Source organism: Mirounga angustirostris, unplaced genomic scaffold (assembly GCF_029215605.1).
Source record: "Mirounga angustirostris isolate CCGP_5_RB_7025 unplaced genomic scaffold, mMirAng1.0.hap1 SCAF_17, whole genome shotgun sequence".
NCBI lineage: Eukaryota > Metazoa > Chordata > Mammalia > Carnivora > Phocidae > Mirounga > Mirounga angustirostris.
In genome coordinates this window covers 48,851,448-48,871,179 of record NW_026991725.1, presented here as the reverse complement: position 1 = coordinate 48,871,179, position 19,732 = coordinate 48,851,448, and the positions used below count along the sequence as shown (strand labels likewise).

General features: G+C 45.0%; 1 protein-coding gene across 8 annotated transcripts in view; it reads left to right on the top strand.

Moving 5' to 3' along the window:
* Positions 1 to 19,732, top strand: part of STX8 (syntaxin 8) — a 246,407-nt gene that overhangs the window by 91,468 nt on the left and 135,207 nt on the right. Inside the window, exon 7 of one of the 8 annotated variants that reach the window (XM_064582131.1) lies at positions 13,832 to 19,728. The exons of the other annotated variants lie outside the window; for them this stretch is intronic. Coding sequence (XP_064438201.1) covers positions 13,832 to 13,917 — 86 coding nt within the window. The 3' untranslated portion in view covers positions 13,918 to 19,728. Of the gene's footprint in view, positions 1 to 13,831; positions 19,729 to 19,732 lie in introns of those variants that run through there. 8 annotated transcript variants of the gene reach the window in all.

Sequence of the window (19,732 nt, the reverse complement as noted above, 5' to 3'; positions counted from 1 at the left end):
TGCTGTTGTAATTGCTGCGTTGTAATGTTTTCATTTGTGCTTTTTGTTCACACCCAACCTGCCAAAATTTTGTCCTTGCTGTGCATTTCCTGGTGTCCCCCAGTGCCTTTACTGTTACTTATCTACTCTTATAAAAGCGCATCCCTAAATATAAGATAATTCCTGTATTTCTAAAGAGAAGGCCCCACCCCCACCAAATTTCTTGCCCAACTTGGAATATATGCTTTTAGGGCTATAGCTGAGATAATCAGTTACCTACTTATGATCTCTGATTTGTCATTTAATTATATATATTTAAGATACTTTAAAAATATTTAGAAATATAGCCTTTTCTGTAGCCTTTTCCACTTTCATTTTACAACATAATTTTCTCAAACTCCACCTTTGCATCTTTGATGTCAGTGTTTTTGTCACCCACATCGTGTTGGAAAGGCTCCCCATAGCCTACCCTTCTCTCTTCTTCAGCTGTAATCCATATCTCCCTATCACCCCCCACGCGGGGACTCGAGGGCCTTAAAGCAAGAGACCCATGCCACCTTTTATTTATTAATTCAACAAACCTGTATCCAACATCCATTCCTTGCAGAGTGTGCCAAATGCAGGGTACAAAGATAAATTGGAACTTGTCCTCCTGGCCTTCTTTCCTCCCCTTGAAGGAATCTACCCTCTGGTGGCAAAGGCAGCATTGTGAACAGAGAATTACAATATAAGAAAAATGAATAATAGGAGTCACAAAGTGTTGTTGGAAGGTTCTGCATAGTGTCTGAGTTCCTGTCTAATTCAGCCCTGAGCATCTAAATTTTTCACAATCTGTACAACCATTGAGCACAGTCACTGTTAATAACAATAGTGTTTTCTCCTTGGAGTAAACATGTTTTCGCTGGAGCTATGGCAACTAAGCTGATTTATACTTACCTTTCTTGGTTTTCCTGGAGCTTTACAATGGAGTGGATGAACCTACAGTGCGAACCAGTGTCGGTGAGTTTCGGGGCCTAGGAAATTTACCTTTTGGATCCCCATACCAGTTGTCAGCCAGGTTGGGCCATAGAAATGAGACAGGCCTAAAAGAAGACCGAGGTCCAGCCCATCCCACTGGGACACTCAGTCAGAAGCTTTATAACTGAGTAACTAAGAACCAGTGTTGAGAAATAGAAACACTTTGTATTTATATTTCGCTTCTAGGTGAGCAAAGATTTTTTTTTCTGTATTTGGCATCTAAATTACATATGAAATTGAAGAGAATTGTTTTTCCCTATTCCCCCACCTTGCTCCATCAGTCTTCCTGTCACAAGCACTCTTATGTTTGAGAGAAAGGGAAAATAGGGCTCATTGTTTCAGGCAAAGACTTCACCAAGAAGCTTTCAGGTGTTGGGAATGTCTGGCATGAGAATCAATTAAGAGACTTAGAATAAAACATCAAAGATGGTACCAGATTATGTTACGGTTACTACCAGATTATGTTACAGGTTACTAATAACCAGAATCCGAGTCCCCTAACAGCCCAGTTGTAATGAAGATGAAATTGCCGTGGAGACATATCTTCTCTGTTATATCTTCATATGGTTACTCATTTGACCCTAGTAGAATAGTTCATGCACCTAATATTGAGAGATCGCAGTAAGTGCTTCTGAGTTTTATTTTACTTTATTTTTAATTTTTTTAGAGAGGAAGAAAGACAGAAGGGGGAGGGGCAGAGGGAAAGGGAGAGAGAGAGAGTTTTGGGTTTTTTTAAAGATTTTATTTGTTTATTCCAGAGAGAGAGAGCAGAGGGAGGAGAGAGGGAGAAGGACAAGCAGACTCCACGCAGAGCCCGATGTGAGGCTCAGTCTCATGACCTGGAGATCATGACCTGAGCCAAAATCAAGAGTCAGATGCTTAACCCACTGAGCCACCCAGGTGCCCCTAGTGCTTCTGCATTTTAAACATAAATGGTCAAGATAATTTAATTGGATTAAGAAAAAAAGCATACATCAGATAACACCTTGAATTAAACCAAATAAGAAAAAAAGAAGCAAACCATCAAGGGCAGATTTCCAAAGCAGTGAGACTTTGGTTCAGTTTTCCAAGAATCCAGGGACTGTGTGTGTATGTGTATATGAGTATAGGGGTGTGTGTGTGTGTATTTACCTTACCCGTTCATTTCTTCTGAGGTATCCAAAAGTCAGTGATCATTTGGGGAAAAACCCGATGCCTTGGGTTATCTTCCCATTCTTCCTTAAATACTCACTTTTTGTTCAGAGGAAAACTTAGAGATGCTGTATTTATAAGATTAGAAAGATAATTTGGACATATGTATTGCAGGAGCTAAATTATAACTCTTGGAATAGGGATTCTAGTTACTTCTAGCTGACACAGAGTATATGATATTTTAAGTCCTGTAAGTCATTAGAAACCATGAACTCTAGCAGAGGCCACGTCTATGTCAGAGGCGCTGTTCACTTAGGAAAATTACGAAAACCATTGCACCCAAAGGGAACTTGTGCTTACTTTGGAAGGTTACATTAAACACGGAAATGATGCTTTGCAGTGAGTTCTTGAACTGGGACCACTGGTCTCCGTAGATCGTGCACGCTCGGTAAGAGAGCGTGAGAGGAAAAGTACCTGTGACAGCACTGATATGTGTAGCCCTGTTTCTCTTCCACAGGGAGACAGGGTTTAAGCACAATGAGCTGGGACTACCCTTTGAGTCAAAAGTTCAGACGTTAATGGGATTACGGTGAGGATTAGGCCTGGAGAAAGGGAATAACTCGAAGATAAATGTTGGAAGGGAGAGAGTGTAAACAAAGGAGAGAATCGTAACATGGAGCGCAGGCCAGAGGTTTTGAGGGATCAAGTTTGTGCAGGCACCCTTGCTTTAAGTGATAGGAGGCAGGCTGTCTGATTCACTTTTGGGTTCCCCGGCTGCGGCCTGGGCCCGGTACACAGTCTGTGCTCCGCACACACTGGTTCTGATGTCGGAAGCGGGAGAAGGTTCCTCTCCTGCAGGAAGGCCACAGAAGAGGCCTTGTTTCAGGACCGCACTTGGCCTTCCTCCGTCATTGGCAGTTAGGGGCAGATCATGCACAACATGCTGAGAAGAGCGCCCAAGAAATAAAACCGCTCCTGCACGAGAAAGATGCCAATTGGAAGCCGATTTGTGGGTCCCACCTGCCAAGGCCTCGTGCTAGTCTTCGCCAGAGGGGCAGGATGAACCGGATTTTCTAAAAGACAAACTAAATCATCCACTTATGCGATGCTCGCTAAAAGCACACTTGTGAACCTTGGTAAAAAACAGAGGAGAATCTGAAGGCATGGCTGTCGTCAACGCGTCACTGTCCTTTGTTACCTTGTATGTATGTATGGTGGGTTTTTTGAGATATGACTTACCTATAGTAAATTTTGTCCTTTTTTGGGGAACAGTTCTATGTGTTTTGATAAACATGAGCAATCGGGATACGGAACAGGTCCATCGCCCCCAGAAACTTCCCTCATGCCCCTTTGTGGCCGATTCCTCCTCTGTCCCCCCGTGTCACCGATTTGTTTTCTCTCCTTGCAGCTTTGCCTTTTCCAAAATGGGATCAGGCACGGTGTGGCTTTTGCATCTGTCTACTTTCACTAAAGCGTAAGCGTGTCTGAGCTTCATCCAGATCAGTGCCTGTATCGGGAGTTGTTCCCTTTTCTTGCTGGAGACTCTCCCACTGTATCACTGTACCAGTTTGTCGACTCATTCACCAGTCCAAGGACTTTGGCTTGTTTCCGATCTTTGGTGCTCTTGAATAATGCCGCCACAAACATTTGTGTTCAGGTTTTTGTGTAAATCCATGTTTTTATTTCTCGTGCGTATTTCCTAGGGATAGGCAAGCTGGTGTACTTGGTGAGCGTACGTTTAGTTTTCAAAGACACCATACCATCTGCATTCCCACCAGCAGCGGAGGAGAGTTCCGGTTGCCCCTCAATCTTGCCAGCACTTGGTATTGTCATTAAAAACATTTTTTTAAAGCCATTTTTAGCACCTCTTTAAAAAATTGGTTCCTGGGGCACCTGGGTGGCTCAGTTGGTTAAGCGTCTGCCTTCGGCTCTGGTCATGATCTCAGGGTCCTGGTTATGAGTCCCGCATCAGGCTCCTTGCTCAGCGAGGAGCCTGCTTCTCCCTCTTCCACCCTCCCTCCCCCACTTGTGCTCTCTCTCTGTCAAATAAATAAATAAATCTTAAAAAAATAAAAATAAAAATTGGTTCCATGAATACTTTTGATAATATAGAGAGCTTACCCCTTCCTCTTCAAAAGCAAAGTCTCTCTTTCTCTGAATAGTAAAAGGTCATTTAAAAAATAATTAGCCCCGGTTCTCATTATTTATTGTACATATGGGCTGTAAAGTCACTGTGACCATTGAATTTGTGATTACTGAACCATTGATCCTAGGGGAAATTCAAGGTTAGGTTCCCAGGAGGCTCCGGTCACAACATTTTGCCAGTTGATCAATACGTAATCTTCTCTTAAGTGTGTTTCTGTTTAAAGACACATTGTGTAATACATTTTTGTTGATTCAGTAACATTGAACTCATGCTCAACAGCCCTAACAAAGCTTATCTAATGAATGAGTTTTCTCTGTAAGGCACATCACAGACTGTGCTGGGGGGCCATGCCTAGCCACCCACAAAAAGCACAAAAATGTGAAAACCGTGGCACTAAATCGACCAGGAAACAGACAGTTACAGTGTGAGAACCGACACAAGAAGGCAGAGCATTGTCTTGCTTCACCTCGGCTGGGAATGTGCACGTCAGATGACTCAGATTTCTCTCTGCTCTGTGCGTGGCCAGGAATGACCACACACGTGCCATGGGTATTATTTTGGGGGTCGCAGATACATTTCAGCAAGTGGGCGAATTCCCCTCTCTTTTTACGTCTTCGAAAATGCTCACATTCGGCTTAATTTAAACAATGATTTATAGTGGTTTGGTCTCAAGGCCGAGCAGCACCAAGTATTTTTATTCCGATAAATTGATGAGAAAATTAACTTGCCAAACCAGGACCACTCAGTATGAAGGTTGCTTTAAAAACACCTCAGGACCTTCCCAAGATTTCACTCCCGTTGCAAAGACGTGCTCTTGAATTATGTTGGAAGATCTCCTGCACCATTCAAACATGTTAAGCACACACTTCGTTCTTAAAAAGTAATAAAAAATGTTGAACTCTGAATTTTATCATAGTAATAGCTATAGGGTATGGGTTTAAATTCAGAGAGACAGATTAATGCACTTACCAAACCCCCATTGCCTAAAAGTGATTATAAGTGTTCTAGATTGACTGCCAATATGATACAGGCCCCAAAGAAATCACCCCTCTTTACCGAGACAGAACAATAAATTGGTTTTCCTGAATACAGTGGGTAAAGAATCCAAGTTCCTGACCTCGAATATTTCGCTGGTAGTATTCTGTGCAGTAGGGAACAATCAGGATGACATTTGCTGAAATGTTTGAGATTTATAACATAATAGCTTGAGCATATGTGCCAAAAAATAAAAATCTTAAATCCTATCAAATCAAGATTAATCACCTATTAAAATACTAACAAATAGTATGGTGCAGGTGGTGTCATACGCTGTCTCTCTTCATATATTGTTACAAAACAAACTATTTTGGCAGTGACATGAAACATCACACATCTTCTGTCTTGCTCTCAGTGGGAAAAAGGGAAAAAAAAATGCTACTCAGTCATTCTCCGTGTGGATCTTGGCATTTCATTAGGAAGTGCTATCACAAGCCTTTTCACTGAAAAGCATATGCAGCTTTCTGGAAACTGCTAAATTTCCTGGCTTTGTACTACTGCCAAAAAACTGTTGCTTCTCCCCGTCATTAACTAGTACATATTTATTCCTCTCTATCTTTGTAGAGAGTAACCCATACAGTGCGCCCATGAAAAGGAAAACAGTAGTCTGCTTCCTCCCTCTCGCTGGCTGTGCAGAAATTAATCCCAAGGGCCAACATCTTCTTCACATTCCGCTTTAATTTAGTACTTGTAACCGTGGACCCGAGTCGTAATAGAGGAATCGGTACACTGCTGATTGTGTCTCTTCGTGAAGATGGTTTTTGAAGCTTGTGGGAATGTGGCTCACGAAACTTGGTCATTAAACATTCCTAGGAGGCTAGAAGAACAAGTTGCTAAGTTGGCTTCCAGCGAATAGCCAGGCAGTCAGCAAATATTGGGTGAGGATCTACTATGTGCCAGGCATTCTTCTAGGCTTTAGCAATCCCGTGGCGAGCAAGATGGTCCCCGACGCCCGTGTGATCACTCCCATTTTCGTGGGCTAAATGTCTTTGGTTAAAACGTCTTCTTGGAAGCCGATGGAAAACAAGTGCAGAAAATGACTTTTGGAGTATTCATGTACCTAGAGTATCATCACGGTTTAAAAAGGTCGATCAGGGGGCACCTGGGTGGCTCAGTGGGTTAAGCGACTGCCTTCGGCTCAGGTCATGATCCTGGGGTCCTAGGATCGAGCCCCACATCTGGCTCCCTGCTTAGTGGGGAGCCTGCTTCTCTCTCTCCCTCTGCCTGCTGCTCCCCCTGCTTGTGCTCTCTCTGTCAAATAAATGAATCAAATCTTAAAAAAAAAAAAGTCAATCAGAGGGTGGGAGGCATGTTATGCTTTTTTTTTTTTTAACTGCAAAATTTTGGAAAATTTAATAACTCAGACTTACAGAAAATAAAGCCCATCGGCAGGTTGATCCATTTTTCAAACTTGTGACTCAGGTACCAGTTTTCTTAAGTGAATGTGCCTTGCCTGCTTGCGTCGTGTCTTAAAGCTCTCTCCCTTTCTCGAGAGTTTTGCCCTCCTCCCTGTCCTCAGAGACACCCAGCAACATGCCGTTCTTTTCCCGAGACCCTGGCCTGTCTCACTGCAAATGGTGTCACAAGCCGTACTTCTTCATTTGTTTTTACAAAACAAACTCTTTAGCGGTGACATGAAATATCATGTCTCTTCTTTCCCACTCGCAGTGGGAAAAGGAAAAAAAAAAAATGCGCCATGGTCATTTCTCTTTGTGGATTTTGGCATTTCATTGCGAAGTGCCAATAGGTACTCATTTTTTATGCTGCTCTGGAAAGCTGTACACAGCCTTCCAAGTCACAAAGCAAACTCAGGCCCTGACGGCTCTCCAAACTCAGGTCAGCAAGGTGGGAAACTTTTATTTTTCTAGGCAGGGAGCGCATGAATAATACACTTGCAACCTGCTTAGCTGCCCCAAGCCCTCCTCTGCAGCCAGCTTCCCCGCTCAAAGAACTCCACATCAATCTGTCGCTGATGGTCAGCCCCAGTGTTATTGTGAACCTCCAGTGGAATGCCTTGCTTCCCAGCTGGTGATCAATCTGGGTTAGACGGCAACATGTTTGCCTCTACAAATGAGCTGGACCCCTCTGCCACATATCTCTGCCAACTTTTGAAAGAAAGGGTCTGTTTCAATTCTTTTCGGGGGTGAAGACAAAAAGTCTGTCTCCCTTTACACAACCAGCTATTGAAAAGCCCATGCAAATATCCACAGCCAGGATCCTAAGGAAATCATCTTGAGAGGTCAGGAAGTTGCCCCCCCCCCCAGCCCCCAATAAAAAGAGAGAACGCACGTTAAGGGTGTATTCTCACACACACACATGCACGTGCACGCTCACGTGATGAACAGCTTTTGGTTTTCTTTTGTAAAGATGATGCACTCACGATACAAGTTGTACCATTTCTCGAGACTTCTCACTTCCATATGAGAAGGTCCTGGGGTTTAGGATTTTTAGTTCACATCTCTAAGCTCCAGGTGAAGCCAGCATTGTGATCTTGCCGTGAACATTATGAATTAAGGTAGAATGACCAGGTCTCGGCTAGAGATGATTCCACCGAGTCAGTGCTAATTGGACACGATGCATCTTACTAGTTGTGAACTTTGTTTTTTTTTTAAGATTTTATTTATTTGAGAGCAAGAGAGTATGAGCCGTGGGGAGGGGCAGAAGGAGAGGGAGAAGCAGACTCCCCACTGAGCAGGGAGCCCGATGCAGGGCTCAATCCCAAGGTCCCGGGATCATGACCTGAGCCGAAGGCAGACGCTATGGCTGAGCCACCCAGACGTCCCTCTAGTTATGTACTATTAAGAGATCTTTCTTAGAGTTCCCTATGCAGAAAGGGGCCAGCGTAGTCCAGGAAGCGTGGCACAGCAGAAGGACTGAGTTGGTGGGGATGAAGGAGCAAGTAAGAGCACAGTGTGTGAAAGGTCAGCGGATGAGGGACGGAGTGAGTACCTGTGCACGGAAGTGGACGTGTGAGGAAGGTCTTTCTGTGGGGAACTGGCTGGGGTACAGTGCTAGGTCTGGGGAGGGGGGTAGGTGTGAATGAATGAAGGACCGTAGGCTTGAGGAAGAAGGCAGAGCGGACAACTTTGCAGAAGAGTCAAAAAGAAGAGTCCTGTGGGGTGCCCAGGTGGTGCAGTTGGGTGTGCGTCTGGTGATTTTGGCTCAGGGTCGTGAGATCGAGCCCCGCGTCAGGCTCCACGTTTGGCATGGAGTCTGCTTGAGATTCTCTCTCTCCCTCTGCCCCTCTCCCCACTCAGCTCTCTCTCTCTTTCAAAGAAATAAATAAATAAAATCTTTTAAAAAATAGAAAAGTCACGTATCGTTTGGTGGGGGTTTAGTAACACAAGTGACTGTTCTTTCTTGTCTGTGATCACCTCAGCCTGCTGGATGAACAGATTCTGTTGTCATTGAGTACGGAGGAATAAAGGAGCAGTGAGAGTTTTTTGCACTTTGGTCAGTGCAGGTGGGATACATCATTTTTCCAGAGAGAGTGGGGCTCTCCAGACCCCGGGAGGAGCTGATAAAAATAAGGTTAGTGGGCACCTGGGTGGCTCAGTTGTTAAGCGTCTGCCTTCGGCTTAGGTCATGATCCCAGGGTCCTGGGATCAAGCCCTACATGGAGCTCCCTGCCCAGCAGAAGGCCTGCTTCTCCTTCTGCCTCTGCCCCTCCCCTGGCTTGTGCTCTCTCTCTCTCTCACTTGCTCTCTTTCTCAAATAAATAAAATATTTAAAAAAATAAAAATAAGGTTGGATGAGCTAGAAGGAGGGAGCTCTGGAAAGAGAGGGTGGGAATCCCTTTGGCCTCAAATTGCTGCTGAGCTGGGCCATTCTCCTTGAAGGAAGACTGGGTGGTAGCTTTGGGAACATGGGGCCCACATTTTAAGTATTGGGAAACTCCTGAAGATTGTTCAGAATGACAGTGACAGCAAAAGAGAAAGAAAAAGCGGTTCGTGTGGATTTCATTGGGCAGTAATGTGGAATATCATGGATGTCTGTGGTCTGTTGGATTTGAAGGGAAGCATTGACTAGGATGGTGACAAAGAATGGAGGGAGGGGTACATCGGAGAGAGAGAAAGGAGGAATCTGCAAGCTTTGGGGATGGATCCAAAGGGAGGTCTGAGGACCCTGGGATGAATGAGAGGTGGCTCCCAGCCCCAGTAAGTAATGGTACCAGGGACAAATCTCTATATTTTAGAGTCAGAAAATCTCTCTAATGTCATCTCATTCCGTGATTCCCCGTATAGGATCTCATGGAGTAACTCAGGTCGGAAGTCATTAGACTCTGAAAGTAATTCTACACTCTTTTCTTTATGGCTTCTCTTCTTGCTGCCTTTCCTGGTGAGATCTTCCAGGTCTCTGGAGATGGGCTGGTTTATGCCACCACCGTGCTTGGCTGCTAGCCTTCCCTTACCTGTCCCGACCAAGGTTTGAAAAATCCCACGTGTCTTTATTTTTCACATACACCAGGGAATATTCTGGTGAGAATTTTTTAAATGGATTAAAAAAGAGGAAGAAGAAGAAAAGCATACGGCAGAATGTTCCAGCTCCATACCTCCCCCTCGCCCAATCAGGAAGGCTAGTCAGTGGTGCTTTCCTGATAAAAATGACAGAATTTATATGGAGGAGAGTATAGTGGTGGTAGTTAGTAACCATCCGTTATCCCGGTGTGGAGAAGTTAACGCCTATTGAGGATAAAAGTTCATTTTGCAAAATTTAAAAAAAAACAAAACAACAACAACCTTTTAATTGTTCATGACTCTGATATCATCCAGCTGTGTCACATCCTACGATGCTAAAATAAGTATTGTGTTAAGCCTTGCTCTACGTTAAGAGAAAGACTGTGTTAGAATCAAAAGAAAAAACGGTCTTGCCCTACCCTGCATTATGAAAAATCATCCTTTGTATTTGATTCAGTTATGCATGCCACATTAAGGGGCTGGAACACATTATCTAGACTTAGGGACCAAGCCCCAGTGGAGTTGGCAAATGATGCCATCCACATGAAGTCCCGGGGTATAGAGCAGGGCTCAGCAAACTGGGGCCCACTGCCTAGTTCCGTACGGTACACAAGCTAAGAATGTAGGTTTCTATATTTTTAAAGGGTGGAGAAGCCCAAAAGCAGAATAATATTTCATGACATGTGAAAATTATATGAAATTCAAATGTCAGTGTCCATAAAGTTGTGTTTTTTTATTTTTTTATTTTTAAGACAGCCATCCTTGTTTGATTACATATTATCTATGGTTGCTTTTGTGCTAATTGCCACAGAGACATAAGGCCTGCGAAGCTTAAAATATTTACCATCTGGCCCACTGCAGAAAATGTTTACCAACTCCTGGTCCCAGCCTCGAACGTGCATACGAATTACCTGCGAATCCTGTTAAAATGCAGATCCTGAGTCAGGAGGCTGGAGGTGAGGCCTGGGAGTCTGCCTTTCCAACAGCTTCTAGACGATGCCAGGACCACTGGTCTTTGGGTCATACTTGGCTTTGCAAGGGCCTAGGTATTTAAGGAACAAACAAAGAGGTACTCTGCAAAGGAGAGATTATAGAATTCTTCTTTTTTTTTTTTTTTTAAAGATTTTATTTATGTATTTGACACAGAGAGAGAGAACAAGCAGAGGGAACTGAAGGCAGAGGCAGAGGGAGAAGCAGGCTCCCCACTGAGCAGGGAGCCCAATGCAGGGCTCGATCTCAGGACCCTGAGATCATGATTTGAGCTGAAGGCAGACGCTTAACCGACTGAGCCATCCAGATGCCCCTTCTAGAATTTTTCAAATAGAAATAGGCTTGTTCTACTTTATTCCAGAGGCCAGAGCTGGGACCCGGGGGGTGACAGCATTGGATTTTTTTTTTTTTTTTTTTTTTTAAGATTTTACTTATTTATTTGACAGAGAGGGAGAGTGCACAAGCATGAGGAGCTGCAGAGGGAGAGGGAGAAGCAGACTCCCCGCTGAGCAGGGAGCCCGATGTGGGACTCGATCCCAGGACCCCGAGATCATGACCCGACCAGCATTGGATTTTACTCCAGGAAGCACTTTCTAACGATTAACTGGAATCATAGAATCATTGCCATGGCTGCAAGTAAATGTCAAGCTGAGAGAGAAGTTTCTTGAGTTGCGCAGTGGCTGGACTTTTCGAGTGGAAAGTGGTGATTGAGATCCTTCCGGGGTCGTGCCTTTGACAGTGAAAAGAGGAGGAGACAATCCTTAGGAAGGCAGAAGCGCTCATTGCACGTCGGGAGGAAGGGCCCAGTCTAACAGGGGGGGCATCGTTGCATTGATCTCCCTCAGCTGGTGCAACACGACCTGTGTGACAAGCTAGCAAGGCCTGCCGTTGAGTACACTCCTCAAAATCCGCTGTGGTTTTTAGAATTCAGTTTGTACTTCCTATCCCTCGAGTCACCCCTTGTGTGCGCTGAGAAGCCCGCACTTGCCTGACTCATACAGTTTTCCTGCTCACTTAGGAAGCAGGTAGAGGTGATCCCCGCCCTTGTTCCTCTCCACTTGGGTCCATTTCTCCCACATCCCTTCCCTCTATTCTTTTTTTTTTTCTTTAAAGATTTTACTTATTTGACGAGAGAGAGAGCGCACGCACAAGCAGGGGGAGTAGCAGGCAGAGGGAGAGGGAGAAGCAGGCTCCCTCGAACCCAGGACCCTGGGATCATGACCTGAGCCTAAGGCAGATGCCCAACCGACTGAGCCACCCAGGCGCCCCCCCTTCCCTGAAATCTCTTAATCCCAGCCCCAGGGGAAGGCTCCGTGCTTGTGGGATCCCCCAGCTGCAGGCTGTTGTAGGCTCTGATGAGTGAACCCTCTTGTTCGTGGCTCTGTGAAGAAGTCCTTAAAAACGAAACCAAACAAAAAGCGGGAAAGAAACTAGCCATTTGGAGCAAGACGATAAATGTTGGAGACTGTAGCACATTTAGACAGATGGGTGAGTCACAGAATAATTGAGCAACCTGATACGTAGCTATTGATGAATATGTTCAGAACCATAAAACTCATTCAGTTAATAGTACACCAATCTGCAGCAAATCCAGTGAACGGCTGTAGCCGTGGTCTTGTGGCGTTTCCTACTTGGAGAGCTTTTCATTTCAGCTTGTCACGGGCCTTTAAAGACATGATTTATGCTTCCTAATCCCCCGGGGAGGTTAAGTATTTTCATATTTATTGCACGGAAGAGCATTCTGTGATTGCTTGCCTGTCCTGAAATCAGTTTGGCTGGAAAAGGACACAAGAATTCTGACCTCAGCTCGGTATCCAAACCAGGAGTCAGCACTTGAAAAATGTGAATCAATATCTTGCCCAGAGAGTTTGTTTCATTCTGCTAACCTGGGGGAAGAACAGATGGTGGGAGGCAGCGTGCATACAATGCGGCTTTTTTTTTTTTTATAAATCCGCCTGTCACCCCCACATCTCTGGGCCCGGCCACGTCGATACAGGCCAAACATCTTTCAACTCGCTTGGGCTTTTTAGATGGTTCTTCATCATCCACTCGATTATGTTCATTGCCACCAAATTGTTATCCTGATTATTAAAACTTGAGTAGCCCAGAGTCTAGATTCTGTCCTAAGCATGTTGGCAATCCTATGTAACCTCAGTGGATTAAAAAAAATTTTTTTTTGGTGCTTACTGATATTTTTCAAAATCCTGACCCTTTTAGGGGCGCCTGGCCGGCCCTGCTGGCCGAGCGCATGTAGACTCTTGATCTCAGGGTTGTGAGTTCGAGCCCCACGTTGGGTGTAGAGATTCCTTTTTTTTTTTTTTTAAGACTTTATTTATTTATTTGACAGAGAGATGCAGCGTGAGAGGGAACACAAGCAGGGGGAGTGGGAGAGGGAGAAGCAGGCTTCCCGCCGAGCAGGGAGCCTGATGGTGGAGCTTGATCCCAGGACCCTGGGACCATGACCTGAGCTGAAGGCAGACGCTTAACAACTGAGCCACCCAGGCGCCCTGGGTGTAGAGATTCTTTAAAGATAAAATCTTGAAAACAAAAAATCCTGACCATCCTCACTTCCATTTATCTTGTGGGTGCCACATCCCACCACTTTTACCACCAAACAGATACCCTCAGGTACCCTCCCCTGCCTTTCCCATTCTACCCACCCACTTCTTGGGGGCATCTCATGCAGTCCTTGGGTTGATTATGGTTCTCGTTCTCTCTCTGTCTGCAAGTGAGAAGTTCATTTTAAGAAAACCATTTTAGGACCCATGCATATTGTTCCATTCAGTTAGTGGGATGGATTATTACCCCTCTGGCGCTTGCTTTGATCACTTCCCACAGTTACTTCCTAGTCGTTCCCTCATGGCAGAGTCTCTAGTTTTCTTCTACCCAGTGCACCACTCATATCAATCTTTCTAAAAATACCATTTTTTGCCACATGACTTCAATGCCCAGAAAGCTTCAGGTGTTTTCTTATTATCTGATGGATGGTGTTAAAACCCCTTGGGTCAATACTTAAGGCCTTTTTAATTTTATTTTTAAATTTAATTTAATTTTTTTTTTTTTTTTTTTTTTTCAGAGAGAAAGCATGAGCAGGGCAGGGGAGGGGCAGAGGCAGAGGGAGAGAGAATTTCTAGCAGACTCAGCACCCAGAGCGGAGCCTGATGCGGGACTCGATGCCACAACCCTGAGATCACCACCTGAGCCAAAATTGAGAGTCGGATGCTTAACCGACTGAGTCACCCAGGTGCCCCTTAAAGCCCTTTTTAATTCCAGTTCTAATTTTCTTTGACGCCATATACATTTCTTCTGTTTCAATTCCAAATGTGTCTGGTGCTCTCTAAGCAGTGGGAATGAAGCACTGTTTTTAACGTCCCTTGGGGAGACGATGTGTTTTCACAATGCCGTTAACTAATGATAAAGGAACGTTAAGAACAGCTGAGTCACATAGGTAAGCATCCCTTAAATCCTGGGCTGTCCAGGACCCTGTCCTCGGTTTCCACTTACTCTGCATGCTGTCCCCACGTCCTCTCCCATCCCTACCGGCTGGTCCATATCCTCATCCATCCCTGTGCCCCCAGCCTCGCAGGAGTGCTGATCAGGTTTCACTGTTTCCCTGCAAGCCCAGATCCGCATTTCTGCCTTTACTGAGCATCCGCACCTGGAGGGGGACTCCCAGTGCAACATGTCTAACACTCTACCCCTTACCTTCCCCTGCAACCTGTTCTGCTCCTTAGCTTCTTTCTTGGTCATCAGTGTCGCTATCCCTCTTATCTTCTGGGTCAGACTGCTGTAGCCTGTTGCTAAATTCAATTCATTTCACCCTTCCAGCAGCCTCTCCAGTCTTTTCTCCCCACTTGTGCTGCTTCCTCCTCGTCCCAAGGCCCCAACTTCTCCCTTTGAGAACCGCTGCTGCCCCCTGGCAGGTTCACCTGCCACCAGTGTTCAGTGCCCCAGTCTGTCTGCCCCTCTGTGGACAGAACTGGATTCTTAGGAACAACCAGCAACCTCTAGTGGCTCCTTGTCCCATTTAGGGCAGAAGAGTAGTGTTCAGAGGCTGGCATGCTAACCCTCGGCAGCCTCACCTGTTGTCCATTTCATTCCTCCGCCTTCTCACATGTTGTTCCCTGTCCCTGTGATGCTCTTCCCGCCTTTCCTGCCTAAAAGACAGTCAAAGCTCAAACGTCATCTCCTCCATGAACCTCTTTTGTTGGGTTCTCACCATTCTCTGTGCAGCCACTCAAATACTCACTATTTTGGATCCCCCTCCCCTGCCCCGTTTTGGTATCTGTGACCCCAGAAGTGCTTCGTAGTCAGGACAAGGGATTACATCAGTCTTGTTGTCTCCAGTAGGGACAATAGACGTTTTCGACTGAGGGAGCGAGTGTGTCCTGAGCAACAGTTGTGGGCTGGGGACACTGGGGAAGGCTTTGTGACGGAGGCTCTTTGGCTCCGTCGAAACCACTCATTGAACGTCTGTTCAGTGCAAGTGCTCACAATAAAGTTAAAAGGAGGGAGTGATTATTTCCATTTTGCCGAGCTAGAGAAACCAAGACTCGGGTTAAATTATTGGGGCGCGACTCACTAATAAGCAAAGGAGTCCTGATGTGCACCCAGGTTGGTCTGGGGTCTGGGCTCCTGCCTTGTCTTTACCATGTCAAAATGCTGGTGTCACAGAATAAATCTTAAGAGTGCCTTACGAGGCCCTCCAGGAGGATGGCGATTTTGTGATTATAAAGCACTTGGGAACTCGCAAAGGAAGCCCGTGGTTTTGTAGAGGACTGGAAATGTTTTCACAACTGCTTCCCTGCTTGCATCTGTATCTGTGTGCCCTTAATATTGTCTGACTCACAAAGGAAAATTGTTGATCCACAGAGACCCGGCTCAACTTTTCTTCTCCTCCATCTCAAGAGTATCCCATGGAGGAAAATGTTTTAAGCCGCACCTGAGCTATAAACAATTTATTCTGAAGGTAACAGTGTTCGTACTGCAGTATGTAAACCTTTAGCTAATAAAAATCAAAGTAGCCTAATTTGGAAAGTACACCGAAGGTTAGAGGGAAAGCTTGTAAATGTTTTCAGAGACTCAGTATTTAATTCTATCACCAGCTAGCAAAATAAATAGTCCAGCTGCTAGCTCTGAAACAGACACGGGTTGGAAATGAAATGTTAGTTTAAGCACATTGGTCATTAGAAATCAAAAGGAACGTGAAGTACACTTTTCTAGTTTATGAGAAACAAGGGTGAAAGTTCCTCAAACACATTTGTGGTAACTGGGTTTAAAATTGCTTCCTCATCTTTTAGTGTCCGATACTTAGTATGGTCTATGTTGGGACAACGGGGGCATTTTTTTTTTTTTTCATTTTCCTTTCCTGTTGAGATGCAAAGGTTTGGGAATAAATGAAGAGTGGAATCAGGAGATGTGAAATCTCACTTTTCCACGTGTCCAAGCTGCTCGCCGGAGATTGCAAGCTGCCCGCCAGACTCTTTGAGGAATGGAAGGTTACTCTCAATAATGTGCTGAGATTGACCTGAAATATTTAGCCAACACATCTGCTTGCAAGCACCGGCCTCGTGTGAGGTTATACTGGAATTCATTAACTCTGGTTGGCGCTCCGAAAAGTTTTCTCCACATCTCGTTTTACCATCATAAGCCTGAGAAAGTCCATTGGAACTTTATTTTTCCTTGAGAACTGCTTAAAAAAAAAAAAAAAAGAACAAGAAATAGGTGAAAGAACCTGGAGAGCAGTGTGTTCTGGCTTGAAACCGATGTTAGAGAAAAGCGTCTGAGTTTCATTTCTTCGAATGTGGGGTTTTCAACTTCAGATTCTGGTGGAGCTTTATCTCTTTCATCCGTGACAGTAATGTTGCTTAAAAACACACTTGATCGTGTTGTTAGGGAACCGGAGACTGAGTCCAGGGGAGCAGACAAGGTGCTGAGCCACTCACAGAATTCCAAAACGTTTTGTGAAACTTCCCAACTTCAGAAAGGGAGGGAAGGGAGGTTTCCGGGAAGTGTGTGCGCGCACAGCACTCCCCGTCCCGACAGCATGAGGTTAATGCCAAGACGTTTGTCGTTGGTGTTGCTCGTAGCCTATTAATCTTACGCAAGTGCACTTTGCCCTTTTGCTTTTCGTGGTAAAACGGAGAGGCCGCCTGCCTTCTAGATGGAGAGTTTATGTTTGAGGCAAGGACACAATTTTGGAAATAGACAGTGGGGAGGGTTGTGCAACACTGTGAATGTAATTAATGCCCCTGAATTGTGCACTTAAAAATGGTTAAAATCAGGGGGCGCCTGGCCTGTCCGTCAGTGGAGTGTGCGCCTCTTGATCTCAGGGTCGTGAGTTAGAGCCCCACGTGGGGTGTAGAGATTACTAAAAGAAATAAACTTTAAAAAAAATGGTTAAAGTGGTAAATTTTACGTTATATATGTTTTACCCCTGTTTTTAAAAAATATGTAATATACCAAAACCCATTGCATTGTATACTTTACATGGGTGAATTTATGGTGTATGAGTTATATCTTGCTCAAGCTGTTAAGGAAAACTAAGTATAGTTAGGGAGTGTGATGTTCTGATTAACTGAATGTTCTAGTAATTAAGGACGAGTGCATTTGCACCAAAACTAATAAGTGAAAGGTATTCTTTTGTGGGGTATAAGAAGAAGAACTTGAAAAACATTGATTTGTGCTTCAGTGGGTTGTATATTCTGTTAATTATATATCTTCAGAAATATGATGCTTAGCTATCTACAGAGAGTCTGAATAGATCTGGGTTGTCTAGTCCAGGGCCCACCGGCCGCACATGGCTGTTGAGCACTTGGAATGTAGCCGGTCTGAACTGAGATATGCTGCATGTGCAAAATAACACTGAATTTTGAAGATCTGGTATGAAGGATACAAAATATCTTGCTAATAATTTTTATATTGATTGCATGTCGAAATGATGGTGTTTTGGATGTATTCGGTTATATAAAATACACCATTAAATATATATTTGTGTCTTTTTACATTTTTAATGTGGCTACTCACAATTTTTTAATTGTGGATGTGACTCAGGTTACACATTTTTTTTTTTAAAGATTTCATTTATTTATTTGACAGAGAGGGAGAGAGACAGAGAGAGGGAACACAAGCAGGGGGAGTGGGAGAGGGAGAAGCAGGCCTCCCGCTGAGCAGGGAGCCCGATGCAGGGCTCGATCCCAGGACCCTGGGATCATGACCTGAGCCGAGGGCAGATGCTTAACGACTGAGCCACCCAGGTGTCCCTCAGGTTACACATTTCGATGGGACAGTCTGGTCTAGAAAGCAGACTGACCCCACCCAGGATTCATGGACTTTGAGAGAGATTCAGAATCACTTCTGATGACCGAGTAGAATACAAAAGAATTTTCTGAATCGGCCTGAAGGTTCAGAGAATTTACCTTCCGAACAGTGGCTGTGCCTTCTCTAAATTGGAGTTTTTGCAAATGGCAGACCTAGGAAAGGTCCTTGTCTCACCTGGTTGAGGGAATGCACTTTGATCTGCTAGGACACAAGGTTCCGTAACACAAGGGAACGTAATCGGAAAGTCGAGGAATGGTATCAGTAGGCTCTCGAGGTTGGATCGGTTCAGAGGCAGTTTTTCTTTGGCAAGAGGAACAGGAACAGCAGGACCAGAATTACAGCCTTTGACAAGAAAGGAAAGAGCCCTCACAGGCAGCAGATGCACTTTCAACTCTGTTTTAAGAAAATTAAAAATGCGCGCCTCAACCGAGGGCCCCCCTCCCTAGAGAAGGCACCCCCAGCCGAGCGTGTAGGACTCTGGCTCTGGGCGGGGAGGGGGTGTGGGTGCAGGGGTGCGTCCCTCTGGCTCGGGACCTCAGTGCATCTGTCTGCACGCCAGCCTTGCCGCTCTGTTGTCCCGTGCATGTTTAAGATCCCCAGAGACAGTCACGGCCACGCTGCTTGCCTGGGCTGTCCAAGTCCTCTCCCTAGGTATTAATTATTCTTGTGGTTAGTGCTCTGGTTACAGAGTTACATAGGTTTCAAGTGGTCTGGCCCTCACAGTGTTTTCCACCATAAACCCTGTTATTTTTAGAGTGTGATTTTGCAGGATGTGAGGATTTTCAGGAACGCATGTATCATATTATAGCCAACCCCACCCCACCCCCGTGAACTGTGTCCTGCGCCTTCAGTAGGCAAGTCTCAGGATGCCCAGGGGACACTGCTGCCCCCCGGTGAAGGTGTGCTCTTGGGCATTTCCCAGCAGGTTGAGACCGTTGTGTATGTTGACCAGTATGGCTGGGTCAACACTGTCACTCCTAGGATATGGTGTATGTAAGTCTGTGGGCTGCCCGCGGACCGGTCTTCTGTATATACACCATCATTTCTATGAGAAAGTGTATTCTGGCATTGAGTCCTAAACGGTCAACTCACTAACACCCTTTTGTTCTCTTTGCAAATTGGCAAATGCCTGTAAACTTTAGGAAGCGACTCTCTTACCTCCACCCCCACTTAGTAAGGAGAAAGTGGGAAATGTGAACTTGGGGAGCTGAAGGTGTTGTGAAAATCATAGAAATGGGAGGATAGTTTGTGGTAAAATATGAATTTCAGACTGCCTTCCCACCTCCCAACTAATAAATACATCTAGGCATAACTTCCATTGAGTTATCTTGTTGTCTCGGGTCAGAACGTCTGAAAATCTTCAGAGAATAGGTTTTTCCACCCCAGTTCTTTATCAGCCTAGGGGGAAATCCTTCAGAATGTCGAAATTCAGGATTTGGGAGCTGCTTTGGCACTTCGGAAATTAAAAGGCAGATTGGGTTCTAATTTGCAGGGTGCCTTTTAGGTTGGCTGATGCTACGTGAGAAGAGAGGGAACAAGTAGTACAGGATAAAAGGCGTGACCTCGAAGCCATGTCTTCAGTTGTGTGTGTGTGTAAGAGGGAGGGGCAGAGATCGACTCTGATTTGTCTATAGAAGTTCAGGCCTTTAGGTGTGTG